Raw genomic sequence first — 19,028 nt, 5'->3', positions numbered from 1 at the left:
AGATGGCAGATAAACCAGCAGTGATGGTTACGACAGCACAGCGCCACATACTGGTGGAAAGACAAACTGCAGGAGTCGCCGCCTGCCGTTAATTCAATGAGCAAACTTCTCTGACAACAGAACCCAGTCAGGTAAACCACATCCAAATCTCACACCCCAATCTCTCCTTCCAATCTCAATCAGAATGGGCTCCGTGGTGTTCCGATCAGGGTGACAGAGTGTCAGATACCAAATTATCCCCCAGATGGTGGGTCAAGGCTCTGCGACGGGGATAAATACAATTTCCATCTCTAACCAGAGGGAACAGGACAGGGCTTTCCATAGCTTCCACTCCAACGCCATTACCTTCAGACGATTTGACGGCAGCATTCATTTGCATCAGAGAGGAATAATAAATATTCAAAACAGGTTCAAGCAGGTGAGAGTGAGGAGGGGAAATTGAAATAGCAGGGAACCAAGAACCTCCTGACATTTTGGAAACAATATTAAATGTATGCTCTTCCAAATACTGTGAAAGATTTTTTTTTTAAATGACACAAACACAAAAAAACAGTTGTGCTTCTCTTCATCCTTTTCCCTTGTTTGGTCTCTGAAGCCTCAGGTCTTCCTGTGGCATTCAGGCAGAGATTCTCACTTAATCATTATTTCTTAACCTAGGACAGTGCAGTGTGCAGTGGGATTTGTTTTAAATGTCATCGTTTGACAGTAGAACAATCGAGTTTGTGGTAAAGGTTATCACCAACAGGTGCCTGAGGGGGACAGTAGTGCTGTACAGCAGATAACCCTAATCATCCCCATGAAGATGAACCCAGCCAAGCACACTGCTGATGAGTACGACTAACAAAGACTGCCATTCGGATGTCTCTATTTTGTTATATTTTTACATCCAGCCTCTTTCAACGTCTCTCTGGCAGCCCCTTGTGGTGATGCCGTGCACTGCAGCTTCAGACTGTACAGGCTAGACAAGTGTACCCACCCCTAGAGGCACGTGAAGGTACTACAGGGGTATGTGAGAGAAAGTGGAAAATTGAAAAATATGACAGTAAACCATGAAAATACAGGTAGAAATATAATATTATCAATACATTTTTTATGGGGTATGGGGGATTCAGAAAAGCGTCTCTGAAGCCAAAAAGCTTGAGCACCACTGGGCTGGACGAGGCATTGAGAGGAGTGGGGAGGGCAGACCTGAGCGTGGAGGCAGGAGGCCAGACAGTCATCTGGGAGCGGCTCTTGCAGGTGACCAGGTCATCCAGGGTGCGGCTCATGTCCCGTAGCTGGGCCGCGCTGCGCCCTCGCAGGGCCAAGCTCTCCTCCGCCTCCTCCGAGCCCCGTAGCTCCTCCTCCTGCTGCTCCTGCTGCTCCAGACGCCGTCTGCGCTCCTCCAGATCCTCCAGACGCCGCCGCAGTGCCTGCATCTCCACCTGGGGAGGACACGGTTTGAAGAGGACACGGTTTGAAGAGGAGACAGTTTGAAGAGGAGACGGTTTGAAGAGGAGACAGTTTGAAGAGGAGACAGTTTGAAGAGGACACGGTTTGAAGAGGACACGGTTTGAAGAGGACACGGTTTGAAGAGGAGACAGTTTGAAGAGGACACGGTTTGAAGTGTGAACCAAACAGGTTTGTGACAGGAGGGTTCTTACACTCATTTCTACTTGTTAAGTTTGCTTGTAAAAAAAAAAAAAAAAACAATCTTTATAAAAACAATTTGATACAATTGTTAAATCATTCGTGCATTCCTCACAGGAGAGATATTTAGGTAATAATGTGCTCATTTTGCATACACTTTTATCCAAAGTGACCTATAGACAGGGATTTGAATGTGTGACTTCTTGATCTCTAGTCAAAAGCTCCAATCACTGAGCTCCACCAAACTACAACACTGTGATATCTAGGAGCTCCACTCACCTCCACCTGTCGTTTCTCCTGAAGAAGACAGGAGACTCTCCTCTGCTGTGGAACCTGGACCAGGTCAGCATCCCGGCCTTCACTGAGAACCAGAAAGAGAGAGAGAACCACCGTGACTCATTCTACCTCTCCCCCAGGACTGTCCAGCCTCTCCCCCAGGACTGTCCAGCCTCTCCCCCAGGACTGTCCAGCCTCTCCCCCAGGACTGTCCAGCCTCTCCTCCAGGACTGTCCAGCCTCTCCCCCAGGACTGTCCAGCCTCTCCTCCAGGACTGTCCAGCCTCTCCCCCAGGACTGTCCAGCCTCTCCTCCAGGACTGTCCAGCCTCTCCCCCAGGACTGTCCAGCCTCTCCCCTAGGACTGTCCAGCCTCTCCTCCAGGACTGTCCAGCCTCTCCCCCAGGACTGTGCAGCCTCTCCCCCAGGACTGTCCAGCCTCTCCTCCAGGACTGTCCAGCCTCTCCCCCAGGACTGTCCAGCCTCTCCCCCAGGACTGTCCAGCCTGTTCCTGGAGAGCTCCAGCCCTGCAGGCCCAGCCAGCCCCCAGTTAGAAACCAGGTAATTTGTAGAATGTGCTGTGCTGCATTAGGGAGGGAGTGAAAGCCTACAGGCAGTATCTCATCCAGAACACGGCTGGACAGAGCTGCTCTAAAAAGAAGTGATGTGTTATTTTTAGATAACAAAAACACAGTTTCATAACGGACACCGTACATTCTCATTTAACAGATTATAATCTCTGGAGGATTGTTCTACATGCACAAAGCAATAGAGTCTGGTCTGAGGCAGGGGCAGCGGATCAGAACAATGCAGCCCTGTTTTTGTGCCTTCGTCAGCTGTGCTCCAACAGGAACACACGCTGTCCAAACCCCACCTGAGCTACATCCTGTTGCAGTGAGCTACTTCCTGTTGCAGTGGGCTGTTTCACAGAAAAATACTTTACAGCTTCATTTTCCACATCAAGTTTCATGTTAGTTTTGGCTGTTGTAACAAGTACAGGTACAGTTGGATTCTAGGTCCTGTTTGCAGGGGCGCGTATAGGGGGAAAGGTTAGGACAATTCCAAGGGCCCCTGACTGACAGGGGCCCCAAAAAATAGAAAAACATCCATCTAACCTAAATCCTCTATGGTTCTACATCTCAATTTCTACATGAATAATCCCAACCCTTTGTGAACCAACATTCTTAACAATATATAATAAATAAAACATAACATGGAAATAATCCTATAAGGCCTCTAAAAATGGTTTTTAAATCCATACAAATTCTACTGAATAAAAACATGTAAAGGAGTGGTTACTGACGTGGCGTCCTGGGTCCTGCGGAGGGTGCTGTGGAGCGCGTGTCCCAGCCGCTGCAGGAGGAGGGAGACCCCTGGCTGTCTGGAGGGCAGGTCCAGCTGCAGGCGAGCCCGCTCTCCAGACAGCTCATCCAGCTTCTTACCAAAACGCTCCGCTGCACACACACCAACGCAAACACACACACACACCAAACATCAAAAAAGTATATTTCTATTTGCAGGGTGCCTGGATGTATAAACCCCACTGTGCAGTCTGGCACCAGCCCCAGTGTGCAGTCTGGCACCAGCCCCATCTGCTGTTTGTCGTCTGACCTTAACCAGGAGTCCTATTCTGACTGCATAGTGGCTTGACTCATCCTGGAGCAGACCCAAGCATGTCCACTTCTAACCCCTCAAGAAAACACTGTTTACACACACACACACACATCACCTCGAGGAACCATCAAAGAGGCCACAAGCGCAGGTTGGCTGGCACAGTGAGCGATCGCGTGAGAGAGGAGCGATTCCCATTCTCCTTCTGCTGCTACCTCAGAGAATCAGGAGTTAATGTCACAGGGTCTCCATGGTTACCCCACGACCTCCAGGGGCAAAAGCTGGAAGCCTTGACATAAACGACACGGCTGCTCTGCAGACAGGAAGGGTTACTGATGGTCTATACAAACCCTACACGGGTTGGCGTTTAAAACACCATCATTATTTGTGGTAAGTTCTTTAAACTCAGTCATGAGCTAGGAAGTGAGAGAGAGATAGTAAACATTACCAGCCTTCCTGACCCACATAATCACTCCAGCTAAACACATCACTGTGTGCTGAAGAGGGGGTCACCAGCTGTTCTTATTTATCTAAGTCACAAGGTCCAGGAAACAGGTCACGGTACAGTCTTGACATTGAAGCCAACTCCACTCCCCAGCAGTCAGGGTCTGTAGGCCAACGCTGTTTAGATATCTGGGTCAATGAGTCTTCAATGACCAGACACCAGTCTCAGCCCTTTAGAGTGATGTGCTGTCACAACAACAGCAGCAAATAGAGCGAGAGGATTTATGGATGTAAAACTCAAGTTGTGGGTCAAATCTCTATTTCTGAACCCAGCAGTTACCAACGGCAATGTGAATCCATAACAGGCCATACCAAACCAGACTGAGCACTCTTGTTTGTTATGGTTCCAACTGACACATTTAAAATGTCCATCCGTGCTTCAATACGGCAGGAAGAGGCAACAGGCTCCTGCTGACTGGGAGGCAGACGAGGAGATCCCAGCCCAACACTGGCCTCTAGTGGAGGCAGGACACCAGCCCAACACTGGCCTCTAGTGGAGGCAGGACACCAGCCCAACACTGGCCTCTAGTGGAGGCAGGACACCAGCACACCACTGCTTCAACTACTTACAGTGAAAGCATTACGGCAAAGACTACATTCATTTTCTCTCTCAAACTGTCTGTATCTCGCTCCCACTCAGTGCTGGAGTATCCTCACCAGGTCATGGTTTATTACAACACATCCTGACTCACCGCTGTCATAGTCATCCTCAAGGACAGCTTTCTGCTGCAGCCTCTGCAGTTTCAACATCATGGACTCAATCTGAGAAAGGATCAGAAGAATAACAATTAACCAAGTCAAATCATCTGGTTAGGGTTAGGGCCTAGCCCACACCCCCCCCCCACCTTGGTGCTGGTCCGGGTGTTCTGCAGGCAGGCCTGTAGGGCTCCTTCATACGTCTTCAGCAGGCTGCCCCAGCCCGGCTCACCCCCCGGGGGCGCGCTGTCGTAGCCGGATGTGGCAGCGTCCGAATCCAGGGACACGGACGAAGCTGCCTCGGTGTCCATGGAGTCAGAGTCGGGGAGACTCTCCTTCAGGTCAGACGTCACCGAGGTGCAACCCCCCGCCTCCCGGCCCTCCCAGTGGCGATCCTGCCACAGCCTCTCACCCAGCGACAACTCTGATTGGCTGGGTGGGGCCGAGCCAAGCTCTGATTGGCTGGGTGGAGCTGAGCCAGGCTCTGATTGGCCAGGGACTGAACCGGGTTGTCTCAAAGATCTGTCTCCTGGTGTTTTAGATGTTGGATGACTAGAGGAAACACATTCAGGTTCCTGCTGGACAGACAGGGCTAACCCAGCCCTGGAAGGTAATGTCTTAGAGGATGACTGGTCTGCTGGTTCCAGGGAGGAGATGCGTAGCTCAGGGACAGTGTGAGCTCCCTGGGTGGAGGTGAGCGACTGCTGGATGAAGCTGAAGCTGGACCTGAAGGTGTCCCCTGGGCCAGGGAGTCTGGGCTGGGCCGGGCCGGGCTGGAGGCCTGGGGTCAGCTGGAGGTCATAGAAAGGTTTGTCCTGGGATCTGGACGGAGGCCTCGCAGCCCCACAGCCCTCCTGAGGAAGACAGGGAGCGGAGGAGGAGAGGAGGATGTGTCGACACTGACCCAGGGAGAGTTCATCCAGGGCAGGTCGCTGCCGGCTTACAGACATAGTGTTGGTTGGTTCGGGGATGATGTCATCGCGATCCTCCCCGCCAGCGCTTCCAGATACTCCGTTCTGCAGGCAGGTGGTGCTCCCGTCCTCCCCAGAGGAAGAGCTCTGAGGCCTGGGCAGGTCTGGCCTCACGCACCCTGGCCTGCGCTGGAGCCTCTTACGGGTCAGGCTTCCAGCTGACTCAGAAGGCAGGACTGGGCCACCTGTTAACAGTTAGATTAGCCGTTAAGCCTGATAGCACAACAACTGCACAGCGAGGAGGGCAGCACAGCTTTAAGTTTGGATCATGTCAAAACAAATCTGAGAAACTGTCTGTTATGACCCCCCAATAGGTCTGTGTCATGACCCCCCAATAGGTCTGTGTCATGACCCCCCAATAGGTCTGTGTTATGACCCCCCAATAGGTCTGTGTCATGACCCCCCAATAGGTCTGTGTCATGACCCCCCAATAGGTCTGTGTCATGACCCCCCAATAGGTCTGTGTCATGACCCCCCAATAGGTCTGTGTCATGACCCCCCAATATGTCTGAGTCATGACCCCCCAATAGGTCTGTGTCATGACCCCCCAATAGGTCTGTGTCATGACCCCCCAATAGGTCTGTGTCATGACCCCCCAATAGGTCTGTGTCATGACCCCCCAATAGGATTCCCCTGTTATGTGTCACATGAAGCTGTGCTAGTGTGTCCAGCTGGATTAGACCTTCGTAGGAAGAGTCTCTTTCCCAGGCGCTGGGAGAGTCCAGCTGGATTAGACACTGGCGCTGGGAGAATCCAGCTGTTGAGAAAATCCCAAACGCCCTCCGTCATGTTCACAGAGAGAGCTCCTCCACAGCAGATGCGGTCACACGGTTCAGGCGCAGGACTGACAGCCAGAGCAGCGGGTCCAAGCTGCGTGTACTGAACTTTGTTCTGTCCTCTGGAACACAGTGACACTGACAACTTCTCATAATAACGCTAAACTTTACTGCCCCCGAAGGGACATTTGTGGAGAGAGAGAATGGTGCACAGTTCTTGGATGAGAAAGAACGGCAGTGTTGGCAGAGGGTTTGTAAAGTAACCAAACTGAACAGAGGGTTTGTAAAGTAACCAAACTGAACAGAGGGTTTGTAAAGTAACCAAACTGAACAGAGGGTTTGTAAAGTAACCAAACTGAACAGAGGCTGTGTCCGTGCCTGGCCACCTGCCCCGTGTCACACAGCGCTGCTGCAGATCCCTCGCTGGGCACAGAGGAGACCTCAACAGCTCCTTTGTGTCCAGCTGTGCTGCTTCTCTAGCTCTCTGCTTCCCCCCCCCCTCACACACACACACACACACACACAGAGTCGTGGCTGCATTCAAACGCGGGCGCCGCCACAGAGGGGTCATTCAGAAGAACTGGCGCTAGAAATCCCACAGAGACAGTAGAAAAGAGCTCAGACATGCCCCGTTTGTTTTTAAATACGTTAAAGGGGAGTAATCAAGAGACCCTCTGAAAGACTGGATTTCATATTATAAATGTTCCATCCCTGCAGGCCTATGTTCTGGTATGGTCTTAAAGGTGCGGTTTTAGATCTATTGCTTCTGTGTCAGCGGATGCAGTATATTACAGCAGGAATGTGAGACATTAGAACACGATGGAGCGTACAAAGGAGTCACATGATCAGACTTCCATGATCCTAACATGATGTCATGCTTCTGGACTGTCTAGCGCTGAGAGAGAGAGACCCAGAGGGAGAGACTCCACTTAAGGGACAGAGGGCCAAGCTAAAAGAGAGACAAAGAGCGATGAAGGGTGACGGGGGGGGGGGGGGGTACTGGAGGCCTTGTGTGCAGTGCCCTGACCAGGAGAACAGTAGCAGACATGCAGGCTTCCCACCCGGCAGCCCTATCCTCAGAGACCACAGCCCCACGGTCAGGTTACACAACCACTCCATCTAAACTCTCTCTCCAGACGTGGTCACTGTAGCATGTCCCACCTGTGTAACCTGAGACACACTGCAGCCCGGGTCAATCACAGACCATCTGGGTGGCTGGGACAGAGAATAACCCCCCATGGAGAGAACCAGACCTATGTGAGAGGCTAGCAGGGGGGAGGGAGTGGGAGGAAACATCCCACAATCCATTGTTTGGAGTAAGAAGCCGTCTGCAGCATGCCTGTGTGTCACCTCCTTCCTGCCAACAGTGAGCTAAAACAGCTTGCCAAGAATTCAGAAAGAAATTACTCAGAAATTAACGTATTTCTGCATATTCCCTTCGCTAACACCCAGTCCCATTTCACACATCAGTCTATTATAAGGTCATTTGGAAACAGGTCCACAGAAGCAAAACAGAAACACAGCAATGCACAGGCCTGAGAAATGCTCTGCCTGAGAGATGCAGTATTTACCTTAGCAGATTAAAGAGGCCTTCCTAGCCCCCGTATGGTAAACACAGCTTGGTGGAGAGCCACCACTTCAGCAGTACAGGAATGTGGAGGATATCATAAAAACACAAACGTTTGGGGAAAGAGCTCATCGGCCTCCGACTCCCGGACCTGCCCTTGTCAGCACCACCCGCACCACCCTCCTGAGAACCCACCTGCTGGCCAGATGGGCAGTCTGTCACTTGTGACTGACCACAGCGGAAACACAAGAGAAGTGAAAGTGCCCCATCAGTGTATTTCCCCTCCTCTGTCACTAAGTCAGCTGTTAGAGTTGACACCCTAAGTATTCATGCCTGTAATGTCATCTGTGTTAAGGGCTGAGAGTAAATAAACAAACCCTAAAAGACTGTATATGTACTAAATGTTTATCATTTTAGGTGGTTAAGGTTTGAGACAGCCTGGTGGGATTGTGTGCTGGGCTCCATGAGAGAAGCCTGCTACACACCACATACACACCAGCTACGCACCACATACACACCAGCTACACACCACATACACACCAGCTACGCACAGAGCAGGCATGTTTGGCTCGGACAGCCATGAGCTTCCTGTCAAGTCACATGGGAAACATAAAGCAGCTGAAAATAATGAACACACACTCTTTCTCTCGTTCACACACCCTTTCACACTATCCATCTTCCTCTTTGTCTGGCCTCTCTTCATCTCCCTCTCTCTCTCTCTCTCTCGAAACGCTAAAAACACACACAGAGCTATTTAATGTTGGTAGCTCTTTTGTGTGGCGTGCACAGTATATAGTGTCAGATATAGGCAGAGTCACAATGACAGTAGTTGTGGCTGGTAAGGCTCACAGAATCCCCTTTTTGTCGTCATTGAATCTGTCATCTGTGAAGATTTTACACAAATAAAACAGGAATTTCCTCCACTGCAGTCAAAAAGGTCAACATGAATCCATGTCAGATAAAATGCCTCTTGTCTGAAGGCAGTACTGATGCACGTGAGCATATGGCCCATGTATAGAACACTTCCCAGTGACCCCTTTAACTGCTGACACGTCATAGCTCTGTTTCCAGAGAACGCAATATGTTTACAGGTCAATTAAAACCGCATCGGTTGAACCCTCCCCCATAACCGCCGGTTGGATGCCCTCGAGACGTCCACCAGTCTGGACGCGGAGAGAAGTCCACTACTGAGCGGGTCTCTAAAGACCAGGACCAACAGCGGGATGAGGGTTTTAGTCCGAATGTCATCTATTTGATTTGCGGCCAGATCTGCAGTCTGACTGGGGAAGGAATAATATTTGATCTGAAAAGCATGTTTCACGCTTGCAATATTTGAAAACTTGAAACCAAAAAGAGCAAAAAAAAACCTCGTGAGAACATTTTGTTTGGACAGACAGGAGGATTTGCAAAGACCTCGGACACAATGTCAGTAGGGCAGCTAAACAGTCTGTAGCGTCATCCGGCAGATTCCCACAATCATAAGCTTCACGATGTGAAGAAGATCACTCAGTTAGCTACGTGAGGAATTAAGGTCAAACATCAATCCACTCACCCAAAGCCCTGTATCACACCTGTGTTAGCCACGTTATCATCATGGTCAAATAATTAGGCCCTACATTTTAAATATGAATGATTACATTCTGATTCTAGATAGCTAGCTATGTAGGCTATCACACTTGGGTATCGGCTGGCTTTTTTGTTAACTGCAGTTACAGCCATACTAAACTGCTGAGAGCAAATTCCATCTTTATATCTTCTTCACTATATGATCATTCCTTTGTAAATATCTTAACTTTGTTACGTTTTAATGTTAGAAATCACTAGTTCTAGGCCTATTTGAAGAAACTACACAACTTCCAACAGGCGAATGTCTTCCATTGTCATGAGCAACGCTGAAGATGCGCGTGGCGGCTGTCAACTTACCTTGGAATTCCAAAGTCATCAACCCGGCAAACATGTTGATGAAGGAGCGACTTGAAGTTATATTTCCAAATAAAACACATGAGCGAAAACTACAAAAAAAAACTACTAAAGTGGGATCCCCTCGCAAACGTAGCTAAGCAAAGCGACTGATCTCATTTCCGTTGTAAAGAACAGACTCCTTGAAACTTGGTTCTTCCCCACTTGGGATGGAATGTTGTTATTCACTCCGCCTTTTCGGCATTCAAATGCCCATAAGAACAGTGTCAGCGGCTGTACCTACTTGTAAAGTAATGCCCTATTATTTATACATGATCATCAACGAAGTATAATACCTCAACTGTAGGCAGTCCTGCGCTAACTCTAAGGATAACGGTGGTGAAAGGAAATAAAATAAACTTCGGAGGTACTGTTAAGCCTATTTAGCAACGAGTAAAACAAAAAGGGAACGATTAAACGTTTCAAGCTTATTATAGTAATATATCAATTGCAATACATTACAGTCCAGGCGATTGAAATCGAATATCCGCGCCCCATGGCGCACTTCGCTCCGTTATGTGTCGTGTTGGCGGAACGGGTACACGAGGAACAGTACGTGTGATGGAATTTGACTCGAGCTCCTTTTGGCCGCCTTATAAACGAGACAGCCAATAGTTGCGCTCGCATCAATACAAAACATTATGGCTAATTTACATAGCAAACTGCATTATTGAATTAATCTCTTGAGTTGTTTTTAGTCTGTTTTTGGAGAAAGTTACAAATGTAGGCTATAGGGTGGAAAGCAGTGCGTAAAAGGCGGAAATCGAGTCAAATTACCTTGGATTTTATCATGATCATCAATGATTATGCTACTCTGTGACTTTCACGTGACTTATTAAGGCTTCTTAAATTGTTGAGACACAACAAATACCAAATGGGCTTCTAATGACTAATGTCTTCGCTTCTAATGCATGGGAAAATAAACGGCTTCAATAAAGCTGTGCCTTTCGTGCTCCTTCCCGCCCCCCCCCCCCCCCCCCCCCCCCAAAACCCTTTTTATTCAGCTGATTCTTTGATGGACATGAGTGTTGACGATCCCAGCAGTAACCCGGTGTTGTACCGAAATTGGTGACCTATTGAAAACTGACCAGGGGGCGCTCTTCTAACGGCTTGCTGTAGGAAATGTTCGAACCCTAACCCCAACCATAACCATAACCACAACATTTGCTGACCAGTATAGCAAGCCATCAGAAGAGCACCCCCCGGTCACAGTTTTCAATAGGTCACCGATTTCGGGACAACACCGGCATTACAAAGAAGCTGTATTGTTCACTGCTGCTGGTCTGCTCTGTTAATAGGTTTCATCACGAACTACGGTGTCCTAAAAATCCGTTGTAAATCTAATTAAGGCATCGGCTTGGATTTTAAGATTAGATGCACTTAATGATTACTGTCAAGCAAACCACATACCTGTCTTTTAATCGAACCTAAACTCACGACGACTATACACAGACAACCACTCAATATGCCACAGCTAGCTGATTCCTAATCTTTCCCTGAGTCCGTTTGTTTTTACCGAAAACTTTTACTTCTAAATCTGGGCTGTTCGTGTGTAATACCATCAGTCACCACAAGATGGGGTACGCGCATTTTAAACCACTAAGGGGGTAGCATACGTCGCCGAGTATAAGAGAATACTTAAATTAAAATTCACCATACTAATGCCTACGGCTAAAATTACATTACAACAGTCCTATTCTAGAGATGGTTACTGTTCCTGAAGGGAAAAGAACAGAATTTATGTTTCTGGGAGCAAACAAGGAGTAACCAAGGGAGTCAGGTGGCTGAGCGGTTAGGGAAGTGGGCTTGTAATCAGAAGGTTGCCAGTTCGATTCCCGGCAGTGTCAGATGACGTTGTGTCCTTGGGCCAGGCACTTGGGCACCCTACTTGCCTCGGGGGAATGTCCCTGTACTTAATGTAAATCCCTCTGGATAAGAGTATCTGCCAAAATGACTAAATGTAACCATGTCTTGCTCTTGCAGAACATATTCAAATAGTCAGAAATAAACTTTGCACACCTCAGTAGATCTCAATCTAGGGGGAAAATGTGCTAATATTTTGGAAATCATGTGCCAAAAGCCAGTCAATATTCATATTAGTAGAGAAAAAAGAATTTAAGCCAACCCCAGTGCCTCTATATGTCAGACTAACCTGTTCACCGAAAAAATGTCATGGTGAGAAAAAAACAAGTATTTGGCGAAGCCTTACTTGGAGTTTTCTTTAATTCCATCCCAGTAAGGGGTTGCCTGAGGGTGTGAGAGGCAGGGAGGTTCCCAAAAGGCACATACAGCAGACAGCTCGTTCACCCTGCGGTCAGACAGATAGCACCGGGCCTACATTATCTGTTTGACACACCGGAGAGAAAAATAAACTATTGCAACCGCACAGGCAGGTTCAGACAGACTGCAGCACTTCAAAGCGACGACTGTTGTTTGAATAATGGAGAATTGTGCTGGATTGGAGCTGGATTGATTACATCTCCCACAAATGTTTTGCAGACATCACTTTTATACCATAAGAAACAACGACAGAGCAGTTTATCACAAAAAGCTTTATTTTATTTATTTTCACTAACTCCAATGCAAACAACCTGAAAATATAAAACAAGCGTGTGGCATTCCACATCCTAACATTGAGACAGTGGTGAAGGGTTTCCCAACTCGAGGAATGGCAAACATCAAATACTAAACCGGCACATGACTCTCACAGCGTAACAGCAAAACAGAACAAAACTATTTTTGATATGGAGCAGATAACGACCCCCCCACACACACACACACACCGGGCTGTGGACCAACCAGAAGCCTTGCTCATCTAGGCCACGCCCTCATCCGTGTCCATGAGCGCCGCCCTGCTGGAGAACACGTCGGCCAGCATATGCTTGGGGATCTCGGAGCCCCGCACGCGCAGGGTGTAGCAGGCGTCCTCCACCTTGGCCAGGCTCTGCCGGAGGGTGTGCAGCTTCTTGGACACCTCGTAGGGCCCCGTGTTGCCGATGTAGGCAAAGCCGTCGTGGATCTGCCTCAGGAACTGGCTGAGCTGGAAGGGCGTGTCCATGTCTCCGTTCCCCACGCTGCTGATGCACATCCGCATCAGCTCCCCCGTCAGGTCGGCCACGCCCAGCAGGTAGTCTGTGGGCGTCACCTGGAAGGTGAGCACTGTGGTGTCTGGGGCGTGACCCTCGCACCCCTGCAGGACAGGAAGAGGAAGCTGGCTTCATCATCCACATACTGGGTTCACCTGCAGACACTCGCACAAAGCTGAAGTGGAACTCTCACAAGCTTTATGTATAGACAGCTATCCATGTTCTGACAGTCAAACAATGACAACAATGTCAACGATGGTGCCAATAAGCGGATGGAAGATGAATCAGCAGTGTTGTGTGTTTCTGTGCACTATGCCACGAGATAACAGCCATTCTAAAAAAGGAAAGAGATGAAATGAACTCAGCTGATCCAGACAGCAGGTTGGTGATAAGAGAGCGAATAACTGCGATTTGGACACAAGAGAGTTACTGTATTTTCAAGGAGTTAGGATGCAGGCTTCCAACATCTCAACCTAAAAATAGTCAGAGGCCATGCAGGGACGTTGACCAATCTGATAAGAGCGGTGGGAGGGGCTTCACAAAATGCAGGCCGTGATCAAGCCAGAAACAACAACCACCAAAACAATCAACAACCCAACAACAAACAAGATTCCAAACTCAGTCTTTTTCCTCAAAGTCAGAACATGAAACTATGCATTAGAACTCGGCGAATAGACTAATGTTCTGTTTACCTGCCCTTGAAAAGGTGTTTGCACCTGATTTTGTGACACACAAATGAACCAGTCAGAAATCCTGTTTAACTGTTCAGCAGTTTGTGAGACTCAGTACTCAGTATATGGTAGCAAATCAGGTTTTGAATATTAAAAAGGCATTGAATACTTAATATTGAAATGTAAACACCACCAAATGTGTTAATTTATATAAACATGTATATAAACAAGCTTCAGAAATTCAGGTTGCTCAAATTAAGATCCCCAAAATTCCCAGATGTGGTTCTAAGCCTAATTTGTTCTGGCTCAAATTTTTCCGGCTTGAATGTTGAACCTTGAATTTTTTTATGTTTGGGATCTGAATTTTACTGTTCGAATTTGAGCAACCTGAATTTCCGACCCTGGAATTTTTGGATTAGATTTGTTTTTCTACATTGAAAATAAATTCAGATTTCTATTTAAAGGCAAATTCAAAAACAACAAATTTGTGGTGTTTACATTTCTAAATTAATATTCAACTTTAAATTCAAAACATTATGTCACTGATTGGCTTCCATATGACTGTGAGCACAGAATATAAACAAAAGCGTTTCCTTCATGTGTGAGGTGTGGACTGTACCATGTGTGAGATGTGGACTGTACCATGTGTGAGGTGTGGACTGTACCTTGCCCTCTTTGATGAACACCAGCCGGGCGTTGATCTCCTCCAGGCTGACGAGGGAGCGATGGCGGATGAAATGCTGGAAGGACACGGCCTCCACGTACTCCTGGATCCCTGAGGACACAGGAAACAGCACCTCACTATTACCTCAAACAAAATCGTTTCCCCTTGATTTTAACAGAAGCAGAAGGGTTTAACCCTAGCTGGAGGGATGAGGATCTGTTCAGGCGTTCAGAGTGAGGATCTGTGCAGGTGTTCAGAGTAAGGCATCGTAGATGACCCCCTATTAGTTTCCACCACTCATGTAAACAACAATCCAATAATCACAGGACGGAAGACATTGTGTCCAACGTTTACTTTTGGAGCGGCAATTTGACATCAAAGGGCCTCTATCTCCCTGTCACTGACCACAGATCCAGTGTCTGGTTGAGGCTGTGGTTCATTTAGAAGTCGGGCTCACTTCTTTTGCTCACTGTTGTTTTAAAGTAACAAACAAACTTTTACCATACTCAGGATTGTCTCTTGTTCTGTCCAATCATGCCACTTCAACAACTAATAACCCATCATGATTGGTTGCAGCGACAGACTTTCACAGCCATGTTCTTTTGTATCTGCAAAACAGGAAAGGTGATGACATCACCCATGAAATACCAAACTCCCTCGACCAGACTGTTTCTTTAGACTTAACTGAGTAGAACAAACACTTTTCCCAGCACAAATCTGCCTTTACAGAATCTGCACTTGAATCCTGAATGTCTGAATCTTGTTGAGAGATAACAGCTCTTGTGCTGAGACATCTCATAACAATGACTTGTTCTGTTGTGATGGACAATGATGACACTGTGAATGCCTGTCTTAACCACGCAGGAAATTACATGAAAAGGTTGCCTGCTTTGAAGCTGGCAGGCAAAGTTCACTCAAGTTCCCGAGTCCACTACAACGATCACTTCATTTCAGTCAGCTACAGTTTCTGAGGATTGCAACACGTTACAATCAAGCACAGAAAAACACCAGACAATTTCTAATTTAAACAAGCGCAAATTCAGAATAGTTACAACCACGTATGTTAACACAGTTTTTTGGGGTGACCAACAGACTGAGCAACAGAGCTGCTAGTTCCAGCTCAGAGCCAAAATAAGGGAAATAATTCCCTTTAATAAATGACCAGATAGCAGTAATTAGCAATAACAAAAACAATAATTTACTTTAAGAATGTTCTGTTCTTAACTTTACTTCAAGACATTTAAGTATGTCTGCAGCCTAGTGCCTGTACATCTACCATTCAAACCCCACTAATTTAAAAAGCCACTAGGTTCTCCTAGACACATGCTTTACCTGTACTCACCGAACACAATACAGCAGGCCCTTCACACATCAGTGGTTCTAGCATGAGGTAGTCAGGTGGCTGAGCGGTGAGGGAATCGGGCTAGTAATCCGAAGGTTGCCAGTTCGATTCCCGGTCATGCCAACTGACGTTGTGTCCTTGGGCAAGGCACTTCACCCTATTTGCCTCGGGGGAATGTCCCTGTACTTACTGTAAGTCGCTCTGGATAAGAGCGTCTGCTAAATGACTAAATGTAAATGTAATGTAATGTAGCATACCCTGGTTTTAACGCCAACTACAGTCTATAGAAGAGAGTAAGCAGGCTGCAGCACCAGGCCCTCTGACCAGAGTAAGCAGGCTGCAGCACCAGGCCCTCTGATCAGAGTAAGCAGGCTGCAGCACCAGGCCCTCTGACCAGAGTAAGCAGGCTGCAGCACGAGGCCCTCTGACCAGAGTAAGCAGGCTGCAGCACGAGGCCCTCTGACCAGAGTAAGCAGGCTGCAGCACCAGGCCCTCTGACCAGAGTAAGCAGGCTGCAGCCCCAGGCCCTCTGACCAGAGTAAGCAGGCTGCAGCACCAGGCCCTCTGACCAGAGTAAGCAGGCTGCAGCACCAGGCCCTCTGACCAGAGTAAGCAGGCTGCAGCACGAGGCCCTCTGACCAGAGTAAGCAGGCTGCAGCACCAGGCCCTCTGACCAGAGTAAGCAGGCTGCAGCACCAGGCCCTCTGACCAGAGTAAGCAGGCTGCAGCACCAGGCCCTCTGACCAGAGTAAGCAGGCTGCAGCACCAGGCCCTCTGACCAGAGGATGTTGGCAGGGCCTGGATGGAAAGATCCAGGCTGTCTCACATAACTACAGCACCTCACCCATAAGTCCGACAACGTGTACCACTGATACATCTGCATGTTGTAATGCCTCAAAAGGTCTATAGGGCTATCACAGCTTTCAGCATTGATCACTACGGAGGAGGACTAATCTGTTTGCTTATCAGTTCCAGGCCAACGACACATCACTACAGTACTAAAGACATCATTGTCTCTGATCCAATCAAGCACATACTTCACAGCACATTTATTCAATGGCAACAACATGCTAGAGTTTCTCCCAAGAGACTACAAGGCTGTTAAGATCCTGGGAGCTCCCATGCTCCTCTCCTGATGCACCCTGGGAAGTACGTGTCCTCCAGTCCGTGCCTCAGGTCCACCGCAGCCCTCTGAGACAGACAGCAGACAAGCCTCCAGACCCAGAGCAGCTAAAGCTGCAGATAGCCCTCCAGACCCAGAGCGGCTCAAGCTGCAGATAGCCCTCCAGACCCAGAGCGGCTCAAGCTGCAGATAGCCCTCCACACCCAGAGCGGCTCAAGCTGCAGATAGCCCTCCACACCCAGAGCGGCTCAAGCTGCAGATAGCCCTCCAGACCCAGAGCAGCTAGAGCTGCAGATAGCCCTTCAGACCCAGAGCAGCTAGAGCTGCAGATAGCCCTCCAGCCCTCCAGCTTATCGACGTGCAGCACCGGCCTCTTATCAGAAGCAATTACCTTCAAATTCAGTTCACAACACTTTAATGGTACTTGTTTGAAAAACAAACCCATTAAATGTGACTGGAGACTTCCAGTCCAGCCAGGTTAGTCATTTGTTGGGGCAAGATTGGCCATATACTGATAATCTAATAACGAGGTTAAGATAAATATATAAATAAACATCTAATTGGTGGGAACTGCTAAGAGTCACGTTGCACGGGAGAATACAGCAACAATCCCTGACAAGCAATCTCAAATGGACTTCCCCAGCTTCTAGATAACAGCCAACCCCATCTCCCATCAGAGCTTTCCTCAGAAATACGCAGACCTTTTGTCTACCCATTACATTTTTCTATTTTTTTTGAGAAGTGGAAAAACAGACCTTTTCATCAGAAGGTTTGAGGGGGATTGAAACTGAACACGTATGAGTCATTACAGCCTTGCTTTCAATCAGTCACTTAAATGACCTTGAGTCAAATAAAATGGCAAATCAACTGTTAACATCTATTTCGAGGTAATAATTATCTTTTCTTGAGAGGGATGAATGGAATGAGGGATGAATGGAGAGGGATGAATGGATGAATGAATGACAGCTCACCTGGTGTGAATGCTCTGTGGAACTGATACAAGTCCTCTCCTCTCAGCTCCTCAGCAACCTGACCAATCTTCTCCCTCACAGCGTCCAGCTTGGTGTCTGCCTCCACCAGGACATCCTCCACGTTCGGTACACTGCAGGACCATTTAACACTCTGAAGCCAGCTCACACACAGCTGTGCATGCCATATACAATGTTAAATTAATCAAATGTAAATATAAAATGTTACCTGGTCACTCTGTGCAATAGGAATATGCTCCTCTTGCTCTCGATGGTGATGTCCCGGCTGAGTTTCACCAACCTCTCATGTTTATCATGTTTGACGTCAAGCTCCTGTTGGAAAACTTCAGACACGAAGATTAGGTCTCCAATTAATGGCCGCTTATTTCACTGTATTGATTTACTAAGACTGGTAGTTGTGTCTATGCAGTGGCAATGAATATAAAAAATTGTACATAATTTGCCAGATACTCTACTGTGTATTAGATAGATTGGTATACCCTTGAATGCCGATAGCACAGGGGAGGGTACGTCACTGTCCTCCGATTTAAACGTCGTGCCATCATTTTTTCTTCTGCGGGGACAAGCTTCACCTAAAACAAGTAAACTTCATTAGCTAGCTAGCAAGCAAGCTACCAGTAAACAGATAACTAGTTAGCTAACGCTAGGTAGCTAAATGACCACATCCAAATGAGACAAGCCTCATGGTACATGCTTGCAATTACCTTCTCGCTTATTCATACCGGAACAGTTGTGTTTGGTAACTGTGTTTTGAAAGTTAGGTTAATATCGTTTAACACTATACAACTATAGCCTGGTTAAGAGTGAAAAAACGATTATTTGAACAAGAATCAATTGCATGTCCCGTGTCTATCGCCTAAGGAAAATGGTTCATTTGGGATACGCTAATGATTCACAGTACAATACAGAATTATGAAAATATATCTAAGATATTAAATCCAAAACGAAAACGTTTTGTTGAGTTTTAAGGCGTATAACAATACGACTTGGAACATTTCATTTTGCACTTAAATCACTGGCAAGTCTACGGACCTCGTGTGGCAGGGCTTTTGCGCTGTCTTCTTGCGTAATAGGAACAGATGTATGCTGGGAAATGTATTTTGGTCACCCTAACAGAACGTCGTGGCTTTTACTTTGGGGGGGGGGGGGGGGGTTGTATTTATGCA

The 19,028-nt window shown here is 47.6% G+C and overlaps 2 protein-coding genes across 3 annotated transcripts in view; both read right to left on the bottom strand.

Annotated features, from left to right (window-relative positions):
* The window catches only part of disc1 (DISC1 scaffold protein), a 32,065-nt gene extending 21,664 nt beyond the window's left edge, over positions 1–10,401 (bottom strand). The window contains exons 1-6 of the mRNA XM_067237028.1: positions 9,952–10,401; positions 4,864–5,870; positions 4,711–4,780; positions 3,207–3,357; positions 1,909–1,990; positions 1,189–1,424 (exon numbers count right to left, since the gene is read on the bottom strand). Coding sequence (XP_067093129.1) covers positions 1,189–1,424; positions 1,909–1,990; positions 3,207–3,357; positions 4,711–4,780; positions 4,864–5,870; positions 9,952–9,985 — 1,580 coding nt within the window. The 5' untranslated portion in view covers positions 9,986–10,401. The remainder of the gene's footprint in view (positions 1–1,188; positions 1,425–1,908; positions 1,991–3,206; positions 3,358–4,710; positions 4,781–4,863; positions 5,871–9,951) is intronic.
* Positions 10,402–12,524: 2,123 nt separating this feature from the next.
* tsnax (translin-associated factor X) lies at positions 12,525–18,919 on the bottom strand. Of its 2 annotated transcripts, XM_067236339.1 has the most exons (7): positions 18,895–18,919; positions 18,567–18,605; positions 18,342–18,434; positions 18,071–18,185; positions 17,845–17,975; positions 14,410–14,519; positions 12,525–13,177 (listed from the first exon to the last, which is right to left on the bottom strand). In XM_067236339.1, exons 2-7 carry the CDS (start codon positions 18,580–18,582, stop codon positions 12,803–12,805), a joined length of 840 nt encoding a protein of 279 aa, XP_067092440.1. In that variant the 5' UTR covers positions 18,583–18,605; positions 18,895–18,919; the 3' UTR covers positions 12,525–12,802. The 2 variants fall into 2 exon arrangements, with proteins under 2 accessions (XP_067092440.1, XP_067092439.1); XM_067236338.1 differs by lacking the exon at positions 18,895–18,919 and having other exon boundaries at positions 18,567–18,763.
* Positions 18,920–19,028: the final 109 nt, after the last annotated feature.

The sequence above is a fragment of the Osmerus mordax genome, chromosome 5 (assembly GCF_038355195.1).
Source record: "Osmerus mordax isolate fOsmMor3 chromosome 5, fOsmMor3.pri, whole genome shotgun sequence".
Lineage (NCBI taxonomy): Eukaryota > Metazoa > Chordata > Actinopteri > Osmeriformes > Osmeridae > Osmerus > Osmerus mordax.
The sequence above is the reverse complement of the archived record's forward strand: the minus strand, read 5'-3'. Positions and strand labels throughout refer to the sequence as shown.

What these genes read in the sequence shown, in the direction of transcription:
- tsnax (XM_067236339.1), bottom strand. An exon ending in CTATTGCACAGAGTGACCAG is followed by an intron (nt 17,976 to 18,070) that starts GTAACATTTTAT and finishes ATGGTCCTGCAG; the next exon opens with TGTACCGAACGTGGAGGATG. An exon ending in TGTTCATCAAAGAGGGCAAG is followed by an intron (nt 13,178 to 14,409) that starts GTACAGTCCACA and finishes CCTGTCCTGCAG; the next exon opens with GGGTGCGAGGGTCACGCCCC.